Source organism: Ahaetulla prasina, chromosome 3 (genome assembly GCF_028640845.1).
Source record: "Ahaetulla prasina isolate Xishuangbanna chromosome 3, ASM2864084v1, whole genome shotgun sequence".
In the NCBI taxonomy this organism is placed as follows: domain Eukaryota; kingdom Metazoa; phylum Chordata; class Lepidosauria; order Squamata; family Colubridae; genus Ahaetulla; species Ahaetulla prasina.
In genome coordinates this window covers 217,618,755-217,640,651 of record NC_080541.1, presented here as the reverse complement: position 1 = coordinate 217,640,651, position 21,897 = coordinate 217,618,755, and the positions used below count along the sequence as shown (strand labels likewise).

The 21,897-nt window shown below is 42.1% G+C and overlaps 1 protein-coding gene across 1 annotated transcript in view; it reads right to left on the bottom strand.

Annotated features, from left to right (window-relative positions):
* CDH4 (cadherin 4) overlaps positions 1-21,897 on the bottom strand; it is a 536,732-nt gene that overhangs the window by 36,206 nt on the left and 478,629 nt on the right. The window contains exons 9-12 of the mRNA XM_058176710.1: positions 17,061-17,314; positions 12,572-12,714; positions 3,481-3,759; positions 2,261-2,494 (exon numbers count right to left, since the gene is read on the bottom strand). Of these exons, the coding sequence (XP_058032693.1) occupies positions 2,261-2,494; positions 3,481-3,759; positions 12,572-12,714; positions 17,061-17,314 (910 nt within the window). The remainder of the gene's footprint in view (positions 1-2,260; positions 2,495-3,480; positions 3,760-12,571; positions 12,715-17,060; positions 17,315-21,897) is intronic.

Sequence of the window (21,897 nt, the reverse complement as noted above, 5' to 3'; positions counted from 1 at the left end):
TTTAAAAAAATTGAATTGAATTGAACTTTATTTGGCCAAGTGGGATTAAACACACAAAGAATTTGTCTCCAGTTCAGAAGCTCTCCGTGTACATGCAAAGCTACAGAACCATCCCCAACAGTAGTGCAAATGAGTGTGGAGCCTTTCTGGCTGCAGGATGTTTTCTGCCTATTTGCAGTACTCAAGTGACTCTGAGGACACAGAAAAACCTCCAGGTGGCCTCAAGGACTTTCTAAAAAATGCAAATGATCTGCTGTCTGCAAGCAATATAAATCCTTCCATTCCCCACTATCCAGTCGGAGCTGAGGAAGCTTCTTGGATGAGAAGTGAAAGGTCCCCAAAGAAAAACAAGAAAGTCCAGTTGCCTCTTGAAAAAAATCTTCTTTGGGACATCACCTGGATGACTGAGAATCTCCATAGACATCAAGGAGAGAAGCATGCCAATAACGTAGTGGGAAAGAGGGGGAAAATAACAAAAAGTGATATTTTGGATGGTTTCACCTCTGTGATTTATCAACATGTAGATCAGTCCTTAAAAGGATTGAGGGGAGTGACAGTTAGTTATCCTGTTTCCCCGAAAATAACACTGAACCAGAAAATAAGGCCTAGCATGATTTTTCAGGATGCTTGTAATATAAGCCCTACCCCAAAAATAAGCCCCAGTTAAGATTGTCAGCAGACGGAGGCGTTTAGTATTGTATTTCTCCCCAAATAAGACCTAACCAGAAAATTAGCCATAATGTGTCTTTTGGAGCAAAAATTAATATAAGACACGGTCTTATTTGGGAAGAAAAACAGATAGTTACGCAACACATATTTCATATTTTCTCCTGGGAATCTCACTAGCATTTTATTCTTACAATGCCCAAGTCAGGCAGCTTCCATGAATGATGGTGGCCTTGAACTGGGTATCCCCAAATATGGTCCAAAATTTTTATTTAATAGCATTTTAGATTCATCATAGATGCCTTGCATTCAGATTTTGAGAATATTATATAACTGCTGAGCTGTTCAGCATCATCGTGACACAATTGGGGAATTTGAGGCATTTGAAGGCTGTTTCCTAGTGCAGGGGTGGGGGTTCGCAGGGGTTCGGGACAACCTCTAGCTAAGATAATGTGCAGTTTGGAGAACCCCCAAATCCCACTCCTGGCTGGCCCTGCCCACCCTGCCCCTCCCCAGAGTCCCTATTGGGCCATTTTGGATGCAGGTAAGTGCAGGGCACGTGCAGAGGCTCGAGGAGGGAGAAAAACGAGCCTACTGGAAGTTTGGGAAGGCTGGAAACGGGCCCATTTCTGGCCTCTAGAGTGCCTCCAGAGCCTGGGGAGTCCATTTTTGCCCTCTCACAGGCTTAAGGAAAGCCTCTAGAGTCTGGGGAGGGCAAAAATGCCCCCCTCCCCGCCGTGGTTCAGGAGGCTGAGTAGGCCACGCCCACCATGGCCATGCCCACCCAGCAACCGGGCAGAGAACCCTTTGCTAAAATTCTTGAAGCCCACCCCTGTGCTAATGTATATGTTTTGGTTTAATTTTTTTTAAAAAATTGGCCCTCAATATTTTACTTCTATAATTGCCATGAAATGTGGATGTTGATTTTCACAAATTCTGACTTAAAAACCAATTTTTAAACCACTAGGGAGCAGCTGTAGTTTCATGACTATGAAACGGATTCCCTTTTACTGTGAGTTGATTGAATTACTGAAGTTTGACTGGCTGGTTTAGTGATTAAGGCACCAGACTAGAAACTAGGAAACGGTGAGTTCTAGTTCCATTTTAGTCATAAAAGTTGGCTGGGTGACCTTGAGCCAATCACCAGGAGACTGTGAGGTCTAGTCCCACCTTAGGCTTGAAAGTCAGTTGGGTGACTTCGGGCCAATCACCAGAGATTGGCATGAAAATCAGTTGGGTGGGCCAATCAGCAGGAGACTGTGAGTTGCTGTCCCGCTTTAGGCATGAAAGCCTACTGGGCAACTTTAGGCCAATAACTAGAAGACTGTGAGTTCTAGTCCTACTTTAGGTGTGAAAGTCAACTGAGTAACTTTGGGCCCAGTCACTCTCTCTCTGCACCAACCCACCTCACAAGGTTGTTGTGGGGAACATAAGAGGAGGAAAGAGTATTATGTATGTTCACTGCCTTGAGTTACTTATCAAGCAATGAGGACAGAATGAAAAATTAAATTCAATGAATAAATAAATAAATAAATAAGCTGTATGCATGTATAAAGAACCTTGGCTTCAGACCATGGCCTGGTGCAACACTTACTCAGTAAAATGATGATACATATCAAGATGGCAATAATGGCTCCTGTGCCCAGCCCAGCTGCGGCGACAGCTCCTATAGTGGTACAATCTCCATTCTCGTCACATGGACACACCTTGACCTTAATGATGGACATGTTAAACAGAGGAGGGTTTCCGGAATCCGTTACAATGATTGGCACATCATATACACCGGCTTCCAAGTACATTATTCGCAAGCCAAGTTGAGCATAATCACCTGTGGGGAGCAAAATGGAGGAAGCCATCAAGAACAGGCCCCTGTGGAAAAATCTACTTCATCTGAATATCTACTGGTCTGGAGAATCTACTCCTTATGAGTTACTCCCACAAATACAGGCAGTCCTTGACTTACAATCATTTGTTCAGTGGCTGTGACAACAGCACTGAAAAAAAGTAACTTGAGACCGTTTTTCACACTTTAAGACCGTTTGCAACATCCCCATGGTCACATGATCAAAATTCGTCTCCTTGGCAACTGGCATGTATTTATGACGGCTGCCGTGTCCCAGGGTCACGTGATCACCTTTTGTGACCTTCTGATGAGCAATTCACTTAACACAAGATTCATTTAACAACTCTGTTGATAGCTTAGCAACTGCAGCAATTCACTTAACCGCCATAGAAAGGCAGGTCACAAAATGGAGCAAAACTCACCTAACAACTGCCTTGCTCCACGACAGAAATTTTGGGCTCGGTTATGGGTCGTAAGTCGAGGATTACCTGTAGGCCCATGTGTCACCTAAGCTGAACTCTGTGCAGGCTCTGGTAAGCCATAAAGAGGGTAATTATGATCATTTCGACAGCTCCCCAAATAGTCACCTTCCTATTTTCCAAGCATGAAAGCTGCCTCTATGGTAAATTAGAAACGGAGGGTGACTTTTAAGCAATTATGGGCAGAGGTTGATCATTGATCCTGATTGTGGCTTATGACAATAAAAATGGAACATAAGGAAGGCCGATAATAGCTTTTCCTCCTGGGCAATTTACAAATGATTTATCCCAACTTTCTCATGATAACCCTCTGTAATTACAAGCTGCGTTAAGGCAGGGAAGCCAAGAACCAACAATTCAGCTTAAGGTCCAATTCAGGCAATTTCTCATGAACTCTCTCGCTTAGAAATGTCATCCCGAACGGGGCTTCCTTTGAAAAAAAAAAATTAACACTGAAAACGGCACAAAATGTTTTAAAGTCTGAAGGCCCACCGTGCCAAGCTACGAACAGCGCCAGGTGTTGCCCGCTCGGTTTACCATTTAGACGCGTAATGGTCCAGTTCTTCCTAATGGCAGATGGCACACTCGGCAGCTCAAAGACGAAGGGGCCGACATTTGGATCGATGTCAGCATCCGCGGCTGTAATGTTGATGACATTCAGATTCGGCCTCTCACATATCTGGGCCTCCTTTGGCTGGAGATCAGGGGCATTATCATTGATGTCGATTAGGTAGATCTGTAGTGTGCCCGTGCCACTGGCTGGAGGGATACCTAGACAGGGAGTAAAGGACCACGTGAATGAAGAACACAGAAGAGTTGCAGGCCGAGAGCTTGCTCATATCCTTCCATGCCATCTTGTAAAGCCACTGCACTGCTAGGAAAAAAACAGTAAAGGCTGATCACAACAATTATGGGATTGAGATACCACCTCCATGAGGAAATAGTAGAGCAAAAGGCAGTCGGGTCTAGTGGAGAAGGCACCAGGCTAGAAAGCAGATCATGAGTTCTGGTCCCACCTTAGGAACAAAACCAGCTGGGTGACCTTAGGCCAGTCACTCTCTCTCAGCCCTAAGAAGTGGGCAATAGCAATTTCCTCCTTTTGGGAAGCTGGTGTGGTCTAGTGGTGAGGGCTTCATGCTAGAAACAAGGAAGATGTGCGTTCTAGTCTCACTTTAGGCATAAAAGCCAGCTGGGTTACTTTGGCCCAATCACCAAGAGCCTGTGAGTTCTAATCCCGCCTTAGACATGGAAGTCAGCTGGGTGACTTTGGGCCAATCACCAAGAGACTGTGAGTTCTAATCCCACCTTAGACATGGGAGTCAGCAGAGTGACTTTGGCCCAATCACCAAGAGACTGTGAGTTCTCATCCTGCCTTAGACATGGAAGTCAGCTGGGTGACTTTGGGCCAGTCCCTCTCTCTCAACTGAACTCAGTTCAAAGGGCTGCTGTTATGGGGGAAATAGGAGGAGGTTTACTAGATTCCGTGAGTTATTCATAAAAACAATAAAGGAAGGGATATAACAAAATAAAAAAAGTGCAGAACTTCATTTTCACATCCTTTCTTCTATTTTCCAACCCAGATGGGAATTGAAAATACTCTATCTGTCCATCAGTAGGGTAACTTTCCAGAAACTGAACAAACTGGATCAGATTGGAATGAAGCTTACCCTGCATCATGTGCTTCCAAGGGCACCCAAGGGCACAAACACATACATATGTCAGACCTGGAAGCCATTTGTTACATCTGGGCTTTCAGGCCGGCCACATATTCTTCTGTGGGAAAATGGGAGGGGGGATTGCATAGAGTACAGGTGTAATGTAATCAAAATAACATTCCTTTCTCAGAAAGTCAAGGACGCATTGCCCTGGCACCTGGAGTCAGATGACTGAGAGGTGCCTCTAGTTTGGATGATGGATGATTGGACCATGTGATGGACATGAGAGTACTGGACAGGGATTTGAACTTTCACTTGGTGGGGAAAACCTGGAAACTTTCAGATTCGGGTTTTCCCAGATGTGCCAATATGACATCTTCAACAAAAAGTAATTTTGAGGAAACAAAAGCCTCAGAGTTTTATTTCGTTGGGGGTGTTACTTGGAACCCTGATAACATAAGTGACAAAAGGTAAGAAACACACACATGCATACCATAATGCAAACATATAACCCCACTACAAAGTAACAGTGGAAATATAGATACTGCATTTATCCCTTGCTGGTAAAAGGTTGGGGAAAATTTCAGAAGGCTTGATGGATGTCTTACCAAAGGTTGTCCTTCTCTTGTTCTGTCTACATAAAATACACCCAGTAAAAGTATGACTAACGAGATAAAAACCTACAGAAATTTTTCTTCTTGGTATTGTCCACAGCCCATTCTATAACGTATGGATTTTGCTGTTCTAGGGTGAGTTGAAGAATGGATGGATTTAGATTTGTGAAGGTCCTATTAGTATTTTCAAGCTGGGAGAAGACCACAGGTCTCATAAGCTTATTTGGCTTGGGGAAGGCCTCCGGTTTCATTATTCGGAATCTCTAATAAAGGATCAGGAAGGAGCATGCTGGCTGGGGAATTCTGGGAGTTGAAGTCCACACATCTTAAAAGTTGCCAAGGTTGAGAAACATTAGTTAAAATGGGAAACAATTTGTCCCCTTGTATTGTTGGAGTCATAGCAATGATTAAAATCATCTCATGATATATAGATTCACATTTCAAAGCCTCCTTCCAGCTATCTTTCAACGTTTATCACTAAAATACGGTTTAACTCTATTAAAGTTGCCAAATCAAATTCGTTGTAGCTTTTATGCAGGTTTAAAACCCACCAACATTGCATACAATTCTTGACACATACTGACATACATATGCACATTTTTCTCCCCTGTCTCAGCCTGTTTCTGTCACTTCCAGTGGTGGGATTCAAATAATTTAACAACTGGTTCTCTGCCCTAAGGACCAACTGGGTGGGCATGGCCATAGTTACAGGCAGCACTTTTGCAACCCCGTGGGAGCAAAAGCGGACTGCAGGGGGGCAGCGCAACACCCCCCCACACACATCGTTTTGGGCCTAGTAGGCCTCCCTGTTAGTGGCTAAGGTGCTGAGCTTGTTGATCGAAAGGTTGGCAGTTCGGCGGTTCAAATCCCTAGTACTCCGTAACGGGGTAAGCTCCCATGACTTGTCCCAGCTTCTGCCAACCTAGCAGTTCGAAAGCACGTAAAAAATGCAAGTAGAAAAATAGGGACCACCTTTGATGGGAAGGTAACAGCGTTCCGTGTGCCTTTGGTGTTGAGTCATGCCAGCCACATGACCACGGAGACGTCTTCGGACAGCGCTGGCTCTTCGGCTTTGAAATGGAGATGAGTATCGCCCCCTAGAGTCGGGAACGACTAGCACATATTTGCAAGGGGAACCTTTACCTTTATCTTTAGGCCTCCCTGCACTTACCTGGGAGCCAAAAAGGGGTGCATGGGGACTTCTGGAATGGGTGGGGCGCGACAGGGCTAGCCAGCAATTTAACAACCAGTTCGGCTAAAGGGGTGTGAACCGGTTGAATCCCACCACTGGCCATTTTCCTCTAGTTAGGAGAAAGAGAGATCACATTGCCATTTTCCTTTCTTTATGAACTGCAGGGTGTTTTGTTTTGAATATTTTCACTGTTTCCTTTAACAGCTCGATTTTAGAACTCATGTTGTAAACCCTTTCTTCAAACTTAAAAAAAAAAAAAGCTTCCCAAATCTTGATGGTTTCTTTCTTAACGTCTTTTTAAAAAAGCTTTCTGACTTATGTCTCCTGTTTGTTTTTGCTGACTGAAGAATCTCTGAATCCCTGATGAACCTCAGTCTGTCCATTTCTTGTGGCTGTTATATTAGCTCTCCTAACCTCAGGTCTCATGCATTTGTTTCAGCTTGCTGGCTGTTGAAGTTTTCTCCAGCCTTCCTGCCTCGATCACTCTTTGGATTTGCTGCAAAGCAGAGAAATCCTGTGGTTTTAATTGCATTTGCCCGCAGTTATCTGTAATGGGGATGTTTAGGTGAATGCTTGTCTTTCAACAAAGTCGAACGGAAATGAAAAAAACGTTAATATGAGTCCTTAGAGTTATGCTTAGCCTATCTTTCTAATAACTAGGTTGTGAGAAAGGGAACATGGAGCTGAAGGTCTATGGAGATGCTCATTGTCTCAAAGGAGTCTTTTCAGAAGGCAATTGGATTTTCTTTGTTTTTCCTTGAAGAGGTTTTGCTTCTTCTCCGAGGAGCTTCTTCAGTTCTGACTGCATGGTGCAGAATGGAAATCCTTCACAAATCCTTCCATTCCCTGTCATCCAGTCATAACCGAGGAAGCTTCTTGGATGAGAAGCAAAAGGTTTTCAAGAAAAAACAAAGACAGTCCAGTTTCCTCTTGAAGAAATACTTTTGGGACATTTGTGCTGGAAGTATTATGTCTATTAAGTTCTCCTGCATAACTAACACATTTTCTATCAAAACCAGAATGCCTTCTTATCAACCCAATTGGTGTAGGAAGGAGTTATTTCCATCTTCTACGCTCATAATAAGGTATCTTCTTAACATGGTGGGGCATTGAGGGAGATTGGCAGGGAGAAAGAAGACAGTAAATGTTGCAAACAACTGAAGTTCTTCCCTTAAATAATAATGATCTAGATTGGGTCCCACACACATTGGTTTAATTCCAAGCATGAGTAACAAAGAGGATTCCTAAACATATTTTTGATCCTTCTGGAGTAATTCTTAGTAAGGAAGGAGAAGAAAAGAATAGGGTCAGGTGAGAGCTAAACTTATGAAAAAAATACTGTAAGCTTTTGGTGCTAACAAGGAAAAAGTCCAACCCTGGAGTCAAGAATCTGATGCTGTTAGGATTCCTTTAAATCAGAGGTCTCCAACCTTGGCAACCTTGGCAACTTTGAGACTTGTGGACTTCAACTCCCAGAACACCTCAGCCAGCTTTGAAATCCACAAGTCTCAAAGTTGCCAAGGTTGGAGACCCCTGCTTTAAATGATGTTTTAATTAGTCCTCTCTGTACCAGTGATGGGATTCAGCCGGTTCTCTCTGGATCGGCAAACCGGTTGCGGTGCCTGCGGGAGGCTCCACCCACCTGCCTGGATGTAATACGCGAGCACTGCACATGTGCAGAAGGCTGTGCACATGCGCAGATGAGGCGCGTGCGAGCAAAGTGAGCATTTGTGAACCAGTAGGAAGGTAGGTGAATCCCACTGCTGCTCTGTACGTATGGGTGCTATTTCCTAATCAATTTGAAGACCTCTTGATGGAAATAGTTTTCTTTTGAATGGCGATTCAGCCTAAATAAAAACGTAAGCTGCTGGCAGGTAAGCTGATCATATGAAAATCAAGGCGTCCTTCCTCTTGGAGGTTGGAACTTCAAGGAGTTCATGGTAGACAGCTTGAGAAGCTCTAAGAGAAGAGGTCTCCAAGCTGAGGGCCCCACACCTTCCACACCCAGAAATACCATCAAAACACACAAGTTAACATGAAACTAGCAAAGAGATACAACAATCATGAGAAGCATATACACTTATATAGATCCAATTTTGGGGTGGGGGGTCCTTCTCAACATACCATTGAAGCCAATTGCAGGTTGGACTGAAAAAAAAATAGCACAACTGTAGGAGAAGAGCAGGCAGCGTTGGGAGGCCGAGTTAAACATATCATCAGCTTAGAATCCTTACGCTGTCACAAATGATCCTAGTCCAGCCCTCCCCTTTGAATTCCATTGATCCTTATCTGGCGCTGATTCAGAAATGAGCTTACTAGATTCTTGTATATAGGCTTAAACAATAAATCTTTCTGAACTGCAACGTAATGTATGGTCCTGATCCTTTGCCCCTGACACAACCAATGTCCTTCAGTGGCTTTGATTAAATCTGGTGGGCTGCATTCCTTCAGGAATAATTTGTTTTATTTCATTACTCATTCAATTTACACGCCACCCATCTCATCCTTCAAAGGGACTCTCCTTAAGGCGGCAATGCACACCAGCGCTGACCAAGGTCAAATAAAATTTTGGGAGGGAGAGGTTAAGAAGATGTTGAGGAGGGCTATTTATATTGGATTGATTTTCTTTGTTTCTTTATATTGTTAAAATCTAACAGCTTTTTTTAAAAAAGGGTACTTAATTTATGACTTCTGAAACATTTCTCAGCTGTTCTGTTCCCTATTTCAAGGTGTTTTTTTTTCATTATTGATTTTGTTAGTAACCAGAACTTCATAGAAGCCCAGTGGGATATAAATATTAGAGACAGATAGATAAGAGCCAATGCAATCCTAAATTGCATTAACAGAAGGATACAATCAAGATCAAGGGAGGTACTAATACCACTCTATAAAGCCTTAGTAAGACCACACCTAGAGTACTGCATCCAGTTTTGGTCACCACACTAAAAAGATCTAAACATCTAAAAAGATGTCGGGACTCTAGAAAGAGTACATAAGCGCACCAGTGTGCCTACCATCCCTGTCCTAATGTTTTTTTTTTATTCGTATCCTTTACATGTATTTATACTTATGTTTATACTTGTATCTGTCATAAAATAGATGCTTGACAAAATACTGTTAATAAATAAAAATAAATAAAATAAACCAAGATGATTGGGGACTGGAGAGTACAACTTATGAAGAACGGTTACAGGAACTAGGCATGGCTAGTCTAGTGAAGAGAAGGACCAGGGGAGACATAATAGCAGTCTTCCAATATTTGAGGGGCTGCCACAGAGGGGAAGGGGGTCAATCTGTTTTCCAAAACACCTGAAAGCCAGACAAGGAATAATGGATGGAAACTGAACAAGTAGAGATTTAACCTGGAAATAAGGAGATATTTTCTGTCAGTGAGAACAATCAACCAATGGAATAGAAGTTGCCTTTGGAAGTTGCGGGAGCTTCATCACTGTAGACTTTCAAGAAGAGATTGGACTGCCATTTGTCAGAAATGGTGAGGGTCTCCTACTTGGGCGGGGGGGGGGAGGGTTGGACTAGATTAGGGGTCTCCAACCTTGGCCACTTTAAGACTTGTAGACTTCAACTCCCAGAATTCCTCAGCCAGCAAGCCCCTTCCAACTCTGTTAATCTGTAATCTGTAAACTACTTAGGCGGAATATATCCCGGGAAAGAAATACAGCAGCTATTTGAAGAAATCAGGTTTTGAAAACAGATTGACTCTCTTTATTCGGAGGCCTGTCAGACTTATTCTCCTGCAGCCTGCAGAGTGGGGTGAGGAAAACCACGGTGTCTTCAATACATTCAATGATTTTAAAGGACACAGTAGGGCAGTTTCAATATCTGATCTGCTTGTCGGTAAAGATGCCGCTGGTGATTCTTAGCCCTGCCACAAAATTGAGTGAATTGTGTAGATTGTGACAAGGTTGCGTTAGGTCACTCGAAAGGTATAGCACCTCACTTCGATGTTTCTAATCTATACAGTGACAGCTGTCGTGTAATTCTTTCTCTTTTAACCTTAGATTGTTTTTGACTTCCGAGATGGAGCCTCTCCCCTTTCTGTCCTCAGCCGTGTCTCTTACTTGGTAATACAGGTAGTCTTCGACTTATGACCACAACTGAGCCCAAAATTTCTGTTGTTACGTGAGACCTTTGTTAAGTCAGTTTTTGCTCCATGTTATAACCTTTCTTGCCACCGTTGTTAAGTGAATCACAGCAGTGGATAAGTTAGTAGCCTGGTTGTTAAGCGGATCTGGCTTCTCCATTGACTTTCCTGGTCAAAAGGTGGCAACATGACCTGGGGACACAGCAACGGTCATAAGTATGAACCGGTAGCCAAGCATCTGAATTTTGATCACATGATCATGGGGATGCTTCAGAGGTCATAACTGTGAAAAATGGTCATAAGTCATTTTTTCAGCACCCTTGTAACTTTGAATGGGATTAAATTTATTTAATCATTTAAATAAACTGTTTCTTTAAACTGTTTAATCATTTAAGTTCAGTCATTTAAATAAACTGTTGTAAGTTGAGGACTATGGGCCTCTGGTGGCTCAGACTGCTAAGACAGTCTGTTATTAACACAACTGCTTGCAATTACTGCAGGTTCAAGTCCCACCAGGCCCAAGGTTGACTCAGCCTTCCATCCTTTATAAGGTAGGTAAAATGAGGACCCATATTGTTGGGGGCAATAAGTTGACTTTGTATATAATATACAAATGGATGAAGACTATTGCTTGACATAGTGTAAGCCGCCCTGAGTCTTCGGAGAAGGGCGGGATATAAATCCAAATTAAAAAAAACAAAAAAAAACTACCTGTTAGAAGAATTAACCAGTGGAACGACTTGCCTCCAGAAGTTGTGAATGCTCCAACACTGGAAGTTTTTAAGAAGAGATTGGATAATCATTTGTCTAAAGTGGTGTAGGGTTTCCTGCCTAAGCAGGAGGTTGGACTAGAAGACCTCCAAGGTCCCTTCCAACTGTTATTCCATTCCATTCTATTCTATTCTATTCTATTCTATTCTATTCTATTCTATTCTATTCTATTCTATTCTATTCTATTCTATTCTATTCTATTCTATTCTTTTATGTACACCGAGAGCATATGCACCAAGACAAATTCCTTGTGTGTCCAATCACACTTGGCCAATAAAATTCTATTCTATTCTATTCTATTCTATTCTATTCTATTCTATTCTATTCTATTCTATTCTATTCTATTCTATTCTATTCTATTCTGTATACGATTAGGAACATACAGGAAGTCCATCCTTTCTCCTGCCTTTTCTGTCTACTTCTCCACTCATCCCAAGATGCCTACAGTAGCCCTACATGAGACATAGGTGGCAAATAAATTTAACAAATAAACAAGGAAACAATAATTAACTATTTAACAGCCAGGCATCCACACCCTAATTAACAGCTAAAAGCTACACACAACAGGAACCAGATAAATACAACATGCATAGAACAGCCCAGGGCACATATTCTGGAGATAGAGAGAGGGAGAAGTTTCCTGATGATGGGCTCCATCACAAGCCCAAAAGCTTGGAAGAATAAACCTTTGGTCTTGATGACCGACTCAGATTGAATGCTGAGCAAATGTTATGGAGATTCTCAGTCATCCAGGTCATGGTTGTCCCAAAGCTGCCTTTTCAAAAGAGAACTGGATTTCATTTTTCCTTGAAGACGTTTTGCTTCTCATCCAAGGAGCTTCTTCAGTTGCCTGAAGTGAATACAGAACTCAAGAAGCTTCTTGGATGAGAGGCAAAATGTCTTCAAGGAAAAACGAAGTCCATTTGCCTATTGAAAAAGCACCTTTGGGACATCCTTAACAAATAGAATTTCACACATAAATATGGCAAAGCCTTCTAATTTCTTACATTCCCTTTCTGTTCACCCTAGTTTTCTTTTCCATTGTAACCTGTGAATATTTCACACATTTCATTTCTTTTGGTAGCGTCCTATCTCAACTTCATGAAGATCTTTCCCCTTCCCCTCCCCCCCAAAAAAGAACTAGGAAAACCTGGTTATACTGAGTTATACTGACAACTTGTCAGGACATTATTTCTATGAATGCGTCAGATTATTATTGAAGCATGAAGAGCGGAGTGCTTGAGCCTACCGTTGTCTGCTGCCAGGAACGTGGCTTCGTAGACATTGTTCTTAACGTAGGCTGACTCGCGATCAAGGACAGCTGCAGTGATGATCTGACCGTTTGTGGCATTAATATTCAGCCAATTGGCAGGATCCGACAACTTGGAATATCTGCAGAAGCACGGAAAAAACACCTAGATGTCAAGTGAGAAGTTCCTCATGCAGACTGAAAATAACCTTACACTAGGGCACAGTTTGTAGCCAAAACAAAATAGTTTCCTGTGGGAGCCAAGGACATTCCAACAGGTGGCTGGGGAGAGGAGGAGCACCGTATCCAGGCAACCAGCCAGCACCTCGATTGGACCATGTGACAGATTGTTTTGGGAAAGGGGGAACGTTCACTTTTTAATCAGATGAAAATGGCGGAAACTTTCACAGTCGGTTTTCACCAGTTTGTGCCAATACGGTATCTCCAACAGAACTGTTCTTTGAGGAATCTGCCTGCCTCGGAGTTCTGCTTTCTATGGGGCTGTTATTGGAACTGTGACAGGATGGTTTTGTATGAGGGGCAGACGTGCACACACACAGCTTTATTTGTGTGAGTGGGAATGCGAGCGCTGGTGGCTACCTTGAGTGGGGCTATACGGCCCAGTTGTGAATAGGCTACAGCCCAGTAGTAGACTATGGCCCGCAGTTTGGGGGTCCCTGCTTTCGAGTGCTGAACCTTTCAGCAAACCATATCTTAGCTCAACATGCAGTAGTTAGTATTCATAATTTACAGGGTCAATGGAATCAACCACTGTAGAGTCTACACTGATTTGAAGGCACAAAATCCATTGATCCGCCCAGCCGGATGTCCATCTAGCTATCCAGCCAGCCAACCAACTGTCCAGCTATCCATCCATCCATCCATCCATCCATCCATCCATCCATCCATCCATCCATCCATCCATCCAAGTGTACTGTATTTATACTGGTCTGTAAGAATGCTCTGTCTGTGCATTGTTTTCTTCATCAAAATTGCCCATAACTGCCAAAGATGAAAGGCAGATGTGATTTTTCCCCGGAGTAAACAATAGCTGGAATTACAAAATGGATCAAGAAAATAGTGCATGCCTTTCCACCTGATCCAAACAAACTGGCAGCTCCCAAACTCATAAATATTTGTCTATTGTTAAATTTATGCCACGACTTTCTGTTTATGCAAACATTCCAAGTGGCTTACACTTGGCCTGCCTGCCAGCCTATCTTTCTATCTATCTATCTATCTATCTATCTATCTATCTATCTATCTATCTATCTATTTATGATAGGCAAATAGATATAGATCGCGGGTGTCAAATTCACGATGTCATGTTGTCATGTGACGTATCGCGACTTTTCCCCCTATGTTAAACCAGGGATGGTCGTGGCCAGCGCATGACGCATCCAGCCCGTGGGCCGCGAGTTTGACATCCTTGATATAAATAGATAAAAGATAAATAGAGGATAGGAGCTAGAAGCTAGAGAGATGATAGATAGATAGATAGATAGATAGATGATAGATAGATAGATAGATAGATAGATAGATAGATAGATAGATAAAGATTGGTAGGCAGGCAGGTGGACAGATAGGTATCACTGCAGTATAATTAGATATATCTGCTCATCCAGGAGGTTAGTAAAATTGATAGCCATGCCTTTCTGGATTGGATTAGCATTTTTGTCTGATGTTTAAAGTTTTTTTTTAAATTAAGATTGTTAAAAAGTTAAACTTTTTGTAATATTGTAATTGGGGGTTGTTGTTTTTTCTTGTTCAATGATTCTTTGGGCTTATTTTAAAAATGAAAAAAAAAGCCAGGTAGATCTTGTATGATCAATCAGTGCTAAATTGATTTAGCTGATGGCTAGTTCACTGCATTCCATTGGGTCACCTCTAAGCTGGTCCAGGTGTAGGAGAGAAATGAGGCTCCCCGTTGAAGGACCAGCCATTGCAAAAGAGAACAATGAAGAAAAATGGCCTTGTTAGCTACGACGTTCCTCTCCATCCTTAAAATCTCCACTGCCTGTTCATGCCAAGAAGCAGAGGCAATGAGTAACCATTGTCCTTTTTGCACCACAGCTTTATCCCCCTTGAAATATCTCATCCCTTGAATGATTATGAAATGTCACAAGTGATGTAAGCTTAATTGGCCCCAGTGCTAGTTCTACGGGACGCCTTCCTATGGTGCCAAATTTATCTAACGTTTGCAATAAAGGAACAGACAGATAACCAGCGAGACCAAGAGACCAAGGAGGATAACTTAAATTTCCTTTTTTTTCCTAGGCTATGTTCAATGTACAGGTCCACACAACCAACTAGGATTTAAATGTACTGAATGTTCGAAACCTAGCAGGTCTATGATTACGCTTACAGCCACTCTCTTAACTGCTGCTGGAAATAAGCAAAATTCAGGGATAGCTCATTTATGAAGTTATTTTTTTTTTTTATTCAAAAAGTTTTACAAAAAAAATTCCCCCCCCCTTTCCCCCCAACCCCTCTCCCTTCACAAACCCCCTCCCCCCTCCCCCCCTGGCTTCCCGGAACAAACACAAGGTATAGTTAAAAATAAAACAACCATATGCTAAAAAAATTTTTTTCCCAAAACTATTATACCAATTCTCCCTCTCTAGCTCTGACTTCCTCCTTACATAACCAAAATCCTTCAAAAAATTAACAATAAACAGTAATAAAATATATAGATCAGTAGAACAAATTAATCCTAAAATATTTAAAACCAGCTAAAGCATAAAAATCCAATCCAATTCAGAGAATATCTCCCTTATAACTTCTATAACCATATAATTTTCCCCCCAAGTCTTTCTTACATAAGATCTTTCGAGAATATTCTATTTAAAATTCAATACAACAGATTATAGAATTTCAATACAGGGAAATTACAATATCTGTTCAACTTTAGTCCTTCCTCGTCAAAATCCAGTATAAATCCAAATATCTAGTCTTTTATGATGGTTATAAAACATATAATCAACCCATTTCTTCCAAATCTTCCTTACGTATTGTCTTTCAGAAAGGCTAAAGTCTTTTTCTGTTAATATTTCAAAAAAAAAAATTCTTTCAAAAATGATACTTTTGTCTTTTGCCATTTTTGATGCATTAATCTCTGTCTTTCCTTCATTACTCCTTTTGAAAAGTCAGTCACAATATTTCCTAATAGTTCCTTATGTCCAAGAATCCACGAGTTACTGCTGTATATTCCCTCAATCCGAAAAGAGAACTCTTGGAAAGCATTAACCCTGTGAATTTTTCCATTTCGGGAGACAGCCTCCTGTAGCACAACTTCAGGCTTGAAGTTATTTTTTTTAAATACATGTACATCCAAAAATGTAATGTGTGAATCAGAGAAATGCTTGCTTGGGAACATAGGAATCATGCAAATCGTAGAGCATAATTAATCAGACACTTTGACATTCATTTTATGAATAAATATATTCATTCATACATTCATTTTATGAATAAATAAATAGGAATAAATAAAATAAATATCAGGCACTGGACCAAGCAACAGAAGCAAAACTGTAGAATTTGTGTGTGACCCTTTAAAGCAGTTGTATCTTATCCCAAGATCATGCCTTCTGGAGATGGAATTTGAACCAATACTAGGGTTCAAAACAGTGATAGTTGCAGCCATGATGGTGCAATGAAAGCTCCGTTCAATTTGTGTGTGTGATGCACATTAAAAAAAAGGCAGGTGCATCATTGGGACTAGTGCCTTGACTTTTTTTTAACCAAACGCTGCAGAACTCTCTAACTACTACACAACCCTACTATCTTATCTGAGTCCAGACTATTGCTCCATCCATTCCAGAACTGAGTGTCAATCTAAGTTTTGAGCAGAAATTTCCCCATTGCCTGGCAATGTCAGGGACTAAACCTCAAACCCTGGTCATATGAGTCTAACCACTAAGCTGTTGATCCTTCCTGTGGGAGAATTTTGCATGGCCAGGTGTTTCCAATTATACAGATTTGCTAGTGAGAAATAAGATGGAATGGATCTCAGTAATTATTTAATTCCCAAATCCCTTTCCAAACAGAGTTGCTAAATAAAACAGCAGCACAGTTCCATGCTGTATTGAGGCAGTAAACAGACAAAACTGTAATGTAAGCTCCAAGCTCTTATCTGTCAGGTCCTTGGTGTTCTCTGAGCTTGGTGGTTTTCTTGCAGATATTTCATTACCAAACTAGGTAACATCAGTAACACTGATGATATTGCCTAGTTTGGTAATGAAAGGTCTTCAAGAAGGCCACCAAGCTCAGAGAGCACCAAGGACCCTGCCCAGTTTAATCCTGGGCTCCAAATATTGTCTTCTGAAAGTTTCTTATCTAAAAACCAACTGAAGCCAACCCAACTCAACCCCAATACATGTGTGTACCATGGTTACACCTATTTTACATCCTTTCTGGTTAAATATGGTTCATGGGTATCTAAAGGTTGATGACCTCCAAAAATAGAGAACTCTACCTTCCACCATCATACCTGATAGCCTGTTGCATGAAGCGGTCAGGGTCCACTGCCGAAAAAGTCATGAGGGCTGTCCCCGTAGGCACACCCTCTTCCAGCCTGATGAGTTTGTGGTTTGTTGGAAAGTAGGGTGGTTCATTGACATCAGTGACTGAAATGGTGACTCCGGCTGTAGACTGGAAGGACATTTGGATCCCACTGGCAAGAGGAGCTTGATTGGACACCATCACCGTCAACATAAAAGCTCGGTTCATCTCATAATCAACTTCCTGAAATCAAACAGAGGCATGGGAGAGACATGATCACTCGGTATACTATTGTCTTATATTTGTTTAGGTATTGACCAGAATGCTCGATTGGTTTTATAAGGAAGAAGAAGTGATGGGAGTCAAATAATTTAACAACCGGTTGTCTGCCCTAATGAGTGGCTGGGTGGGCTTGGCCATGGTGGGTGTGGCCAGGTGGTGTGACAGACAGCACTTGGCCTCCTGCACCCCTCCCCCGGGAGCGTAAATGGGCCATCGGGGGGAGATGCCTCCCTGCACCTCATTTTGGGCCTAGTAGGTCTCCCTACAGCCTCCTGGGAGCAAAAATGGGCTGTGGGAGGGCCATATGGCACCCTCCTGCGCCCTGTTTTGGGCCTAGTAGGCCTCCCTGCAGCCCCCTGGTAGCAAAAACGGGCTGCGGGGGGACTTCTGGAAGGGGCGGGGCAGGGCCAGCCAGCAATTTAACAACCGGTTCGGCCGAAGCGGTGCGAACCGGCTGAATCCCACCACTGGGAAGATGCAATTCTGTAGATGGTTCATGTGATATCGTGTGCTAAGGCAGGCCTGTTCCTTGACTAGCTAGTTGAAACTAGGAAAAACAAGAGTCCAATGGCATTTTAGAGGAATCTTCCGGGGAATATGGCTAACTGAACACACACACATGGGGAGAGATCTCTGAAGGATTTCTCCCTGGAGTATGGCTCTTCTACTTTTTAATTGAAGGGACTGTTATCCCATCAGTTCTTATGAACCACCCGGTTAGGGTGTGTCAAAGAACTTCCCCTCAGGACCCTTCAATATGGCTGTAAGCCGGCACAAGCTGGCTGCATGCCATTAGCTGGGAGTCAAAGAAGCTGTCCATTTTGAAATTCATTTTTCAAACAGACAGTAAGTTATGTCTTCCTTTCTTAATTGCCTTCAAAGACTATTATTCTATCTTAAATCAACATAATAAAGGCTCTTCCTAGCAACAAGGCGGGCCTGTTACTTGACTAGCTAGCTGAAACTAGAAGAAACAAGAGTCCAATGGCATTTTGAGGAATCTTCTCAAACCTGGCACTTTGCAACTGGGTTGGGATTGCAAATTGAAGAACTCGGAGTTCTATCCCACCTGATCTGAAGGATACTGAAGTTTGAAAAGGCTTGAAAAATTACGGGTAGCCAACACTAATGATTTCTCTTCCAGCGCAAGGAGGATATTATTTTGTCCAAAAATCAAAACTAAAGTTCCAATTATCATACTTTTTACTGCTGATGCAGTAAAAAAGCCTTTGTATGTATCTTCTGACTGTCTGTATAAACTCATGGAAACACAAAAGATGAATGGTAAGACATTGTGTTTTGTTTTTTTTAAAATTCCCTGCATTGGATGCAAGGGCTGTAGACCAATTAAAGATGCCACTTAGTTGTGTTCAGGGTAGCTCCTTCATGGAGAGGCACACTGTAACAGTCCATTTGTGAGTCAGCTGAGACACAAGAAGTCCTTGGAAGAGCCACTTGGTTTAAGAATCAGTGCAACATATGTACAAGGTGAATTGGTGAAAAAGACCTTCTTGGTCATAGTGGCCACCTGCGACTCCACCCAAGTCTCAAGATGGAAAGTGAATGGAGTTGCAGGTCCTGCATGCCCATTGACACTTAGTCTTGTTAGGATTGGACCTGAGTCTATTCCATCCATCGGGACCCTTATCAGCCTTTAGAAAGTGAAACAAGACATTGGCAACATTGTGTAGACAGCCTGGTCATGAAGTACAACTTTGGTGTTGTAGGCATATTGAAGATCCCTGATGCCAAGCCAATGGATGACCTCAAAGAGATAGTTTCATGTCAATTTTACCTAAAAGAAGGCCTGAGGTCTTGACCTTTTCTCTGCTGTCAACACCTACTGGAACTGATCACAGAAAAAGGAGACCCACCACTATATAGTGCTCCCTGCTCCCATTCCCCCACAGTTAATCCAAAAGGATATCATGATTGACAGCATGCTGGGAGATCAAGGAGAACTAAGATGGCTGGATGCACCACCCCTGTCCTGGGTCTCCTGAAGGTCACCAACAAGCACAATCAATGCTATCTGTGCATTATGCTTCAGTCTAAAGCCCAACTGAAATGACAGACTGTAGTTATAAAGTTGTGGAAATTGTAATGATAATCTGAAAAGGTTGCCTGTCTTGCAAGAAATATCTTTGTACTGTACTTTTAGAAATCAGACAAGTAAATCCATCCATCCATCCATTCATCCATGCATACATACATACATACATACATACATACATACATACATACATACATAATCCATTAATGAAAAGAAGGACTAGGGGAGACATGATAGCAATGTTCCACTATCTCAGGGGTTGCCACAAAGAAGAGTGAGTCAAGCTATTCTCCAAAGCACCTGAAGGCAGGACAAGAAGCAGTGGATGGAAACTAATCAAGGAGAGAAGCAACTTAGAACTAAGGAGAAATTTCCTGACTGTTAGAACAATTAATCAGTGGAACGACTTGCCTCCAGAAGTTGTAAATGCTCCAACACTGGAAGTTTTTAAGAAGATGTTGGATAACTATTTGTCTGAAGTGGTGTAGGGTTTCCTGCCTGGGGAGGGGGTTGGACTAGAAGACCTCCAAGGTCCCTTCCAACTCTGTTATTCTATTCTATTCTATTCTATTCTATTCTATTCTATTCTATTCTATTCTATTCTATTCTATTCTATTCTATTCTATTCTATTCTATTCTATTCTATTCTATTCATACATATATACACTCTCTCCCTGGCCTCCAAGCTTTCCTCATATGAATCTATGGCTTGATATAAACTTGCTAGTGTCACATTCGAACAGACGAGTAACAATTAAATTAGCACTCTCTGATACTTATTAGATTACCTCTCAAGAAGCCAGAATAGCATAGTTAATTCTGGCACCGAAGGTAGCAAAGGAAACATTGCTGGAAGGCTTTTAAGCAAGAATAGCTTACTGCAAGTAAAATGTTAGGAGAGTGCTTAAAAGAAGGATATATACAGCCTTTCAAAGAGCTATCCAAACAGAATTTGCTGAAATAATTAGATTCAGGGACACTGAATCAAAGACAGAAGTTTTATAACTTAATATGGAATGAACCACTGCGACTAAGCAATGGACTCACTTTTTAGCACTCACAGAAAGGGCGTTATTTTCTGAGCTATCAGAAGATAAAGGCTTCTCCAATTTCAAATGTACAGGTAGTTCTCGACTTACAACGGTTCATTCAGTGACCGTTCAAAGCTACAAGTGGCTTATGACTGTTTTTCACACTTACAACCATTGCAGCATCCCCGTGGCCATGAGATCAAAATTCAGAGGCTTGGCAACTGACTCATATTTATGACGGTAGCAGCGTCCCAGGGTCATGTGATCACTTTTTGTGACTTTCTGACAAGCAAAGTTAATGAGGAAGCCAGGTACACTTTAACAATCGTGTGACTAATTTTACACTGCCGCGATTCACTTAACAGCCACGGCAAGGAAAGTTGTAAAATGGGGTAAAAATTCACTTAACAATGGTCTTGTTGAACATCAGAAATACTGGGCACAATTGTGGTCATAAGTCAAGGACTACCTGTATTGGGATGCATAGCCCAGGAAGGGAAAGCCCTTACGTTTCAGTGGGACGAGACCAGAGGTGGGATTCAGCAGGTTCTGACCAGTTCTGGAGAACCGGCAGCGGAAATTTTGAGTAGTTCGGAGAACCGGTAAATACCACCTTTGACTATCCCCGCCCCCATCTATTCTCTGCCTCCCAAGTCCCAGCTGATGGGGAGGAAATGGGGATTTTGTTCCTCTGCCACGCCACCAAGCCATGCCCACCAAGCCACGCCCACAGAACCAGTAGTAAAAAAAATTGAATCCCACCACTGGATGAGACACCAACTTTCTCTTCCCTTTATGGAGGAAAAGCAAGCTGGTCTTCTAGATTTGGGGATATAAATAACCTTTTTAGCAAGAGGAATGAAGAGGGTCCATATTTCTTAACACATTGTTTTTCTTGTTTGCATTTTCTTAAAAGACAAAAATATGATTGCTACTAGTTATGTGTTGCTCAGCTAAAGGAGTTGATGGTGTTTGTTAGATGAAGTTAACTGGGTTTATGCTAGCCAGGTTGTATTTGGGTTCAACGAACTGATGGACTGCATTGTTTTTAATTTTAATAAATGTGCATTATTTTAATTCTTCTAATATGGGCAATTAAAGATCGACCTTAATCATTCATTAGGGGGTAGGATGGCTCAGCAGTTAAAAATGCTGAGCTCGTCAGCTGGAAAGCTGACAGCCTGGGGTTTGAGACCCGGGTACCACGCAATGGGGTGAGCTCCCCTTTCATGCCTCAGCTCATTAGTTTGAAAGCATGCAAATGCGAGTAGATATACTTTGGCGGGAAGGTAACAGTGTTCCATGTACCTCGGCATATTGTCATGCTGGGCACATGATCACGGAAATGTCTTCAAACAACTCTGGCGCCCTTGGCTAAGAAATGGAGATGCGCACAGCCCCATCCTTAATCATCCATTATCAACCTACAGATCTGGTAGTGCTTCCACTTTGTTTTATGT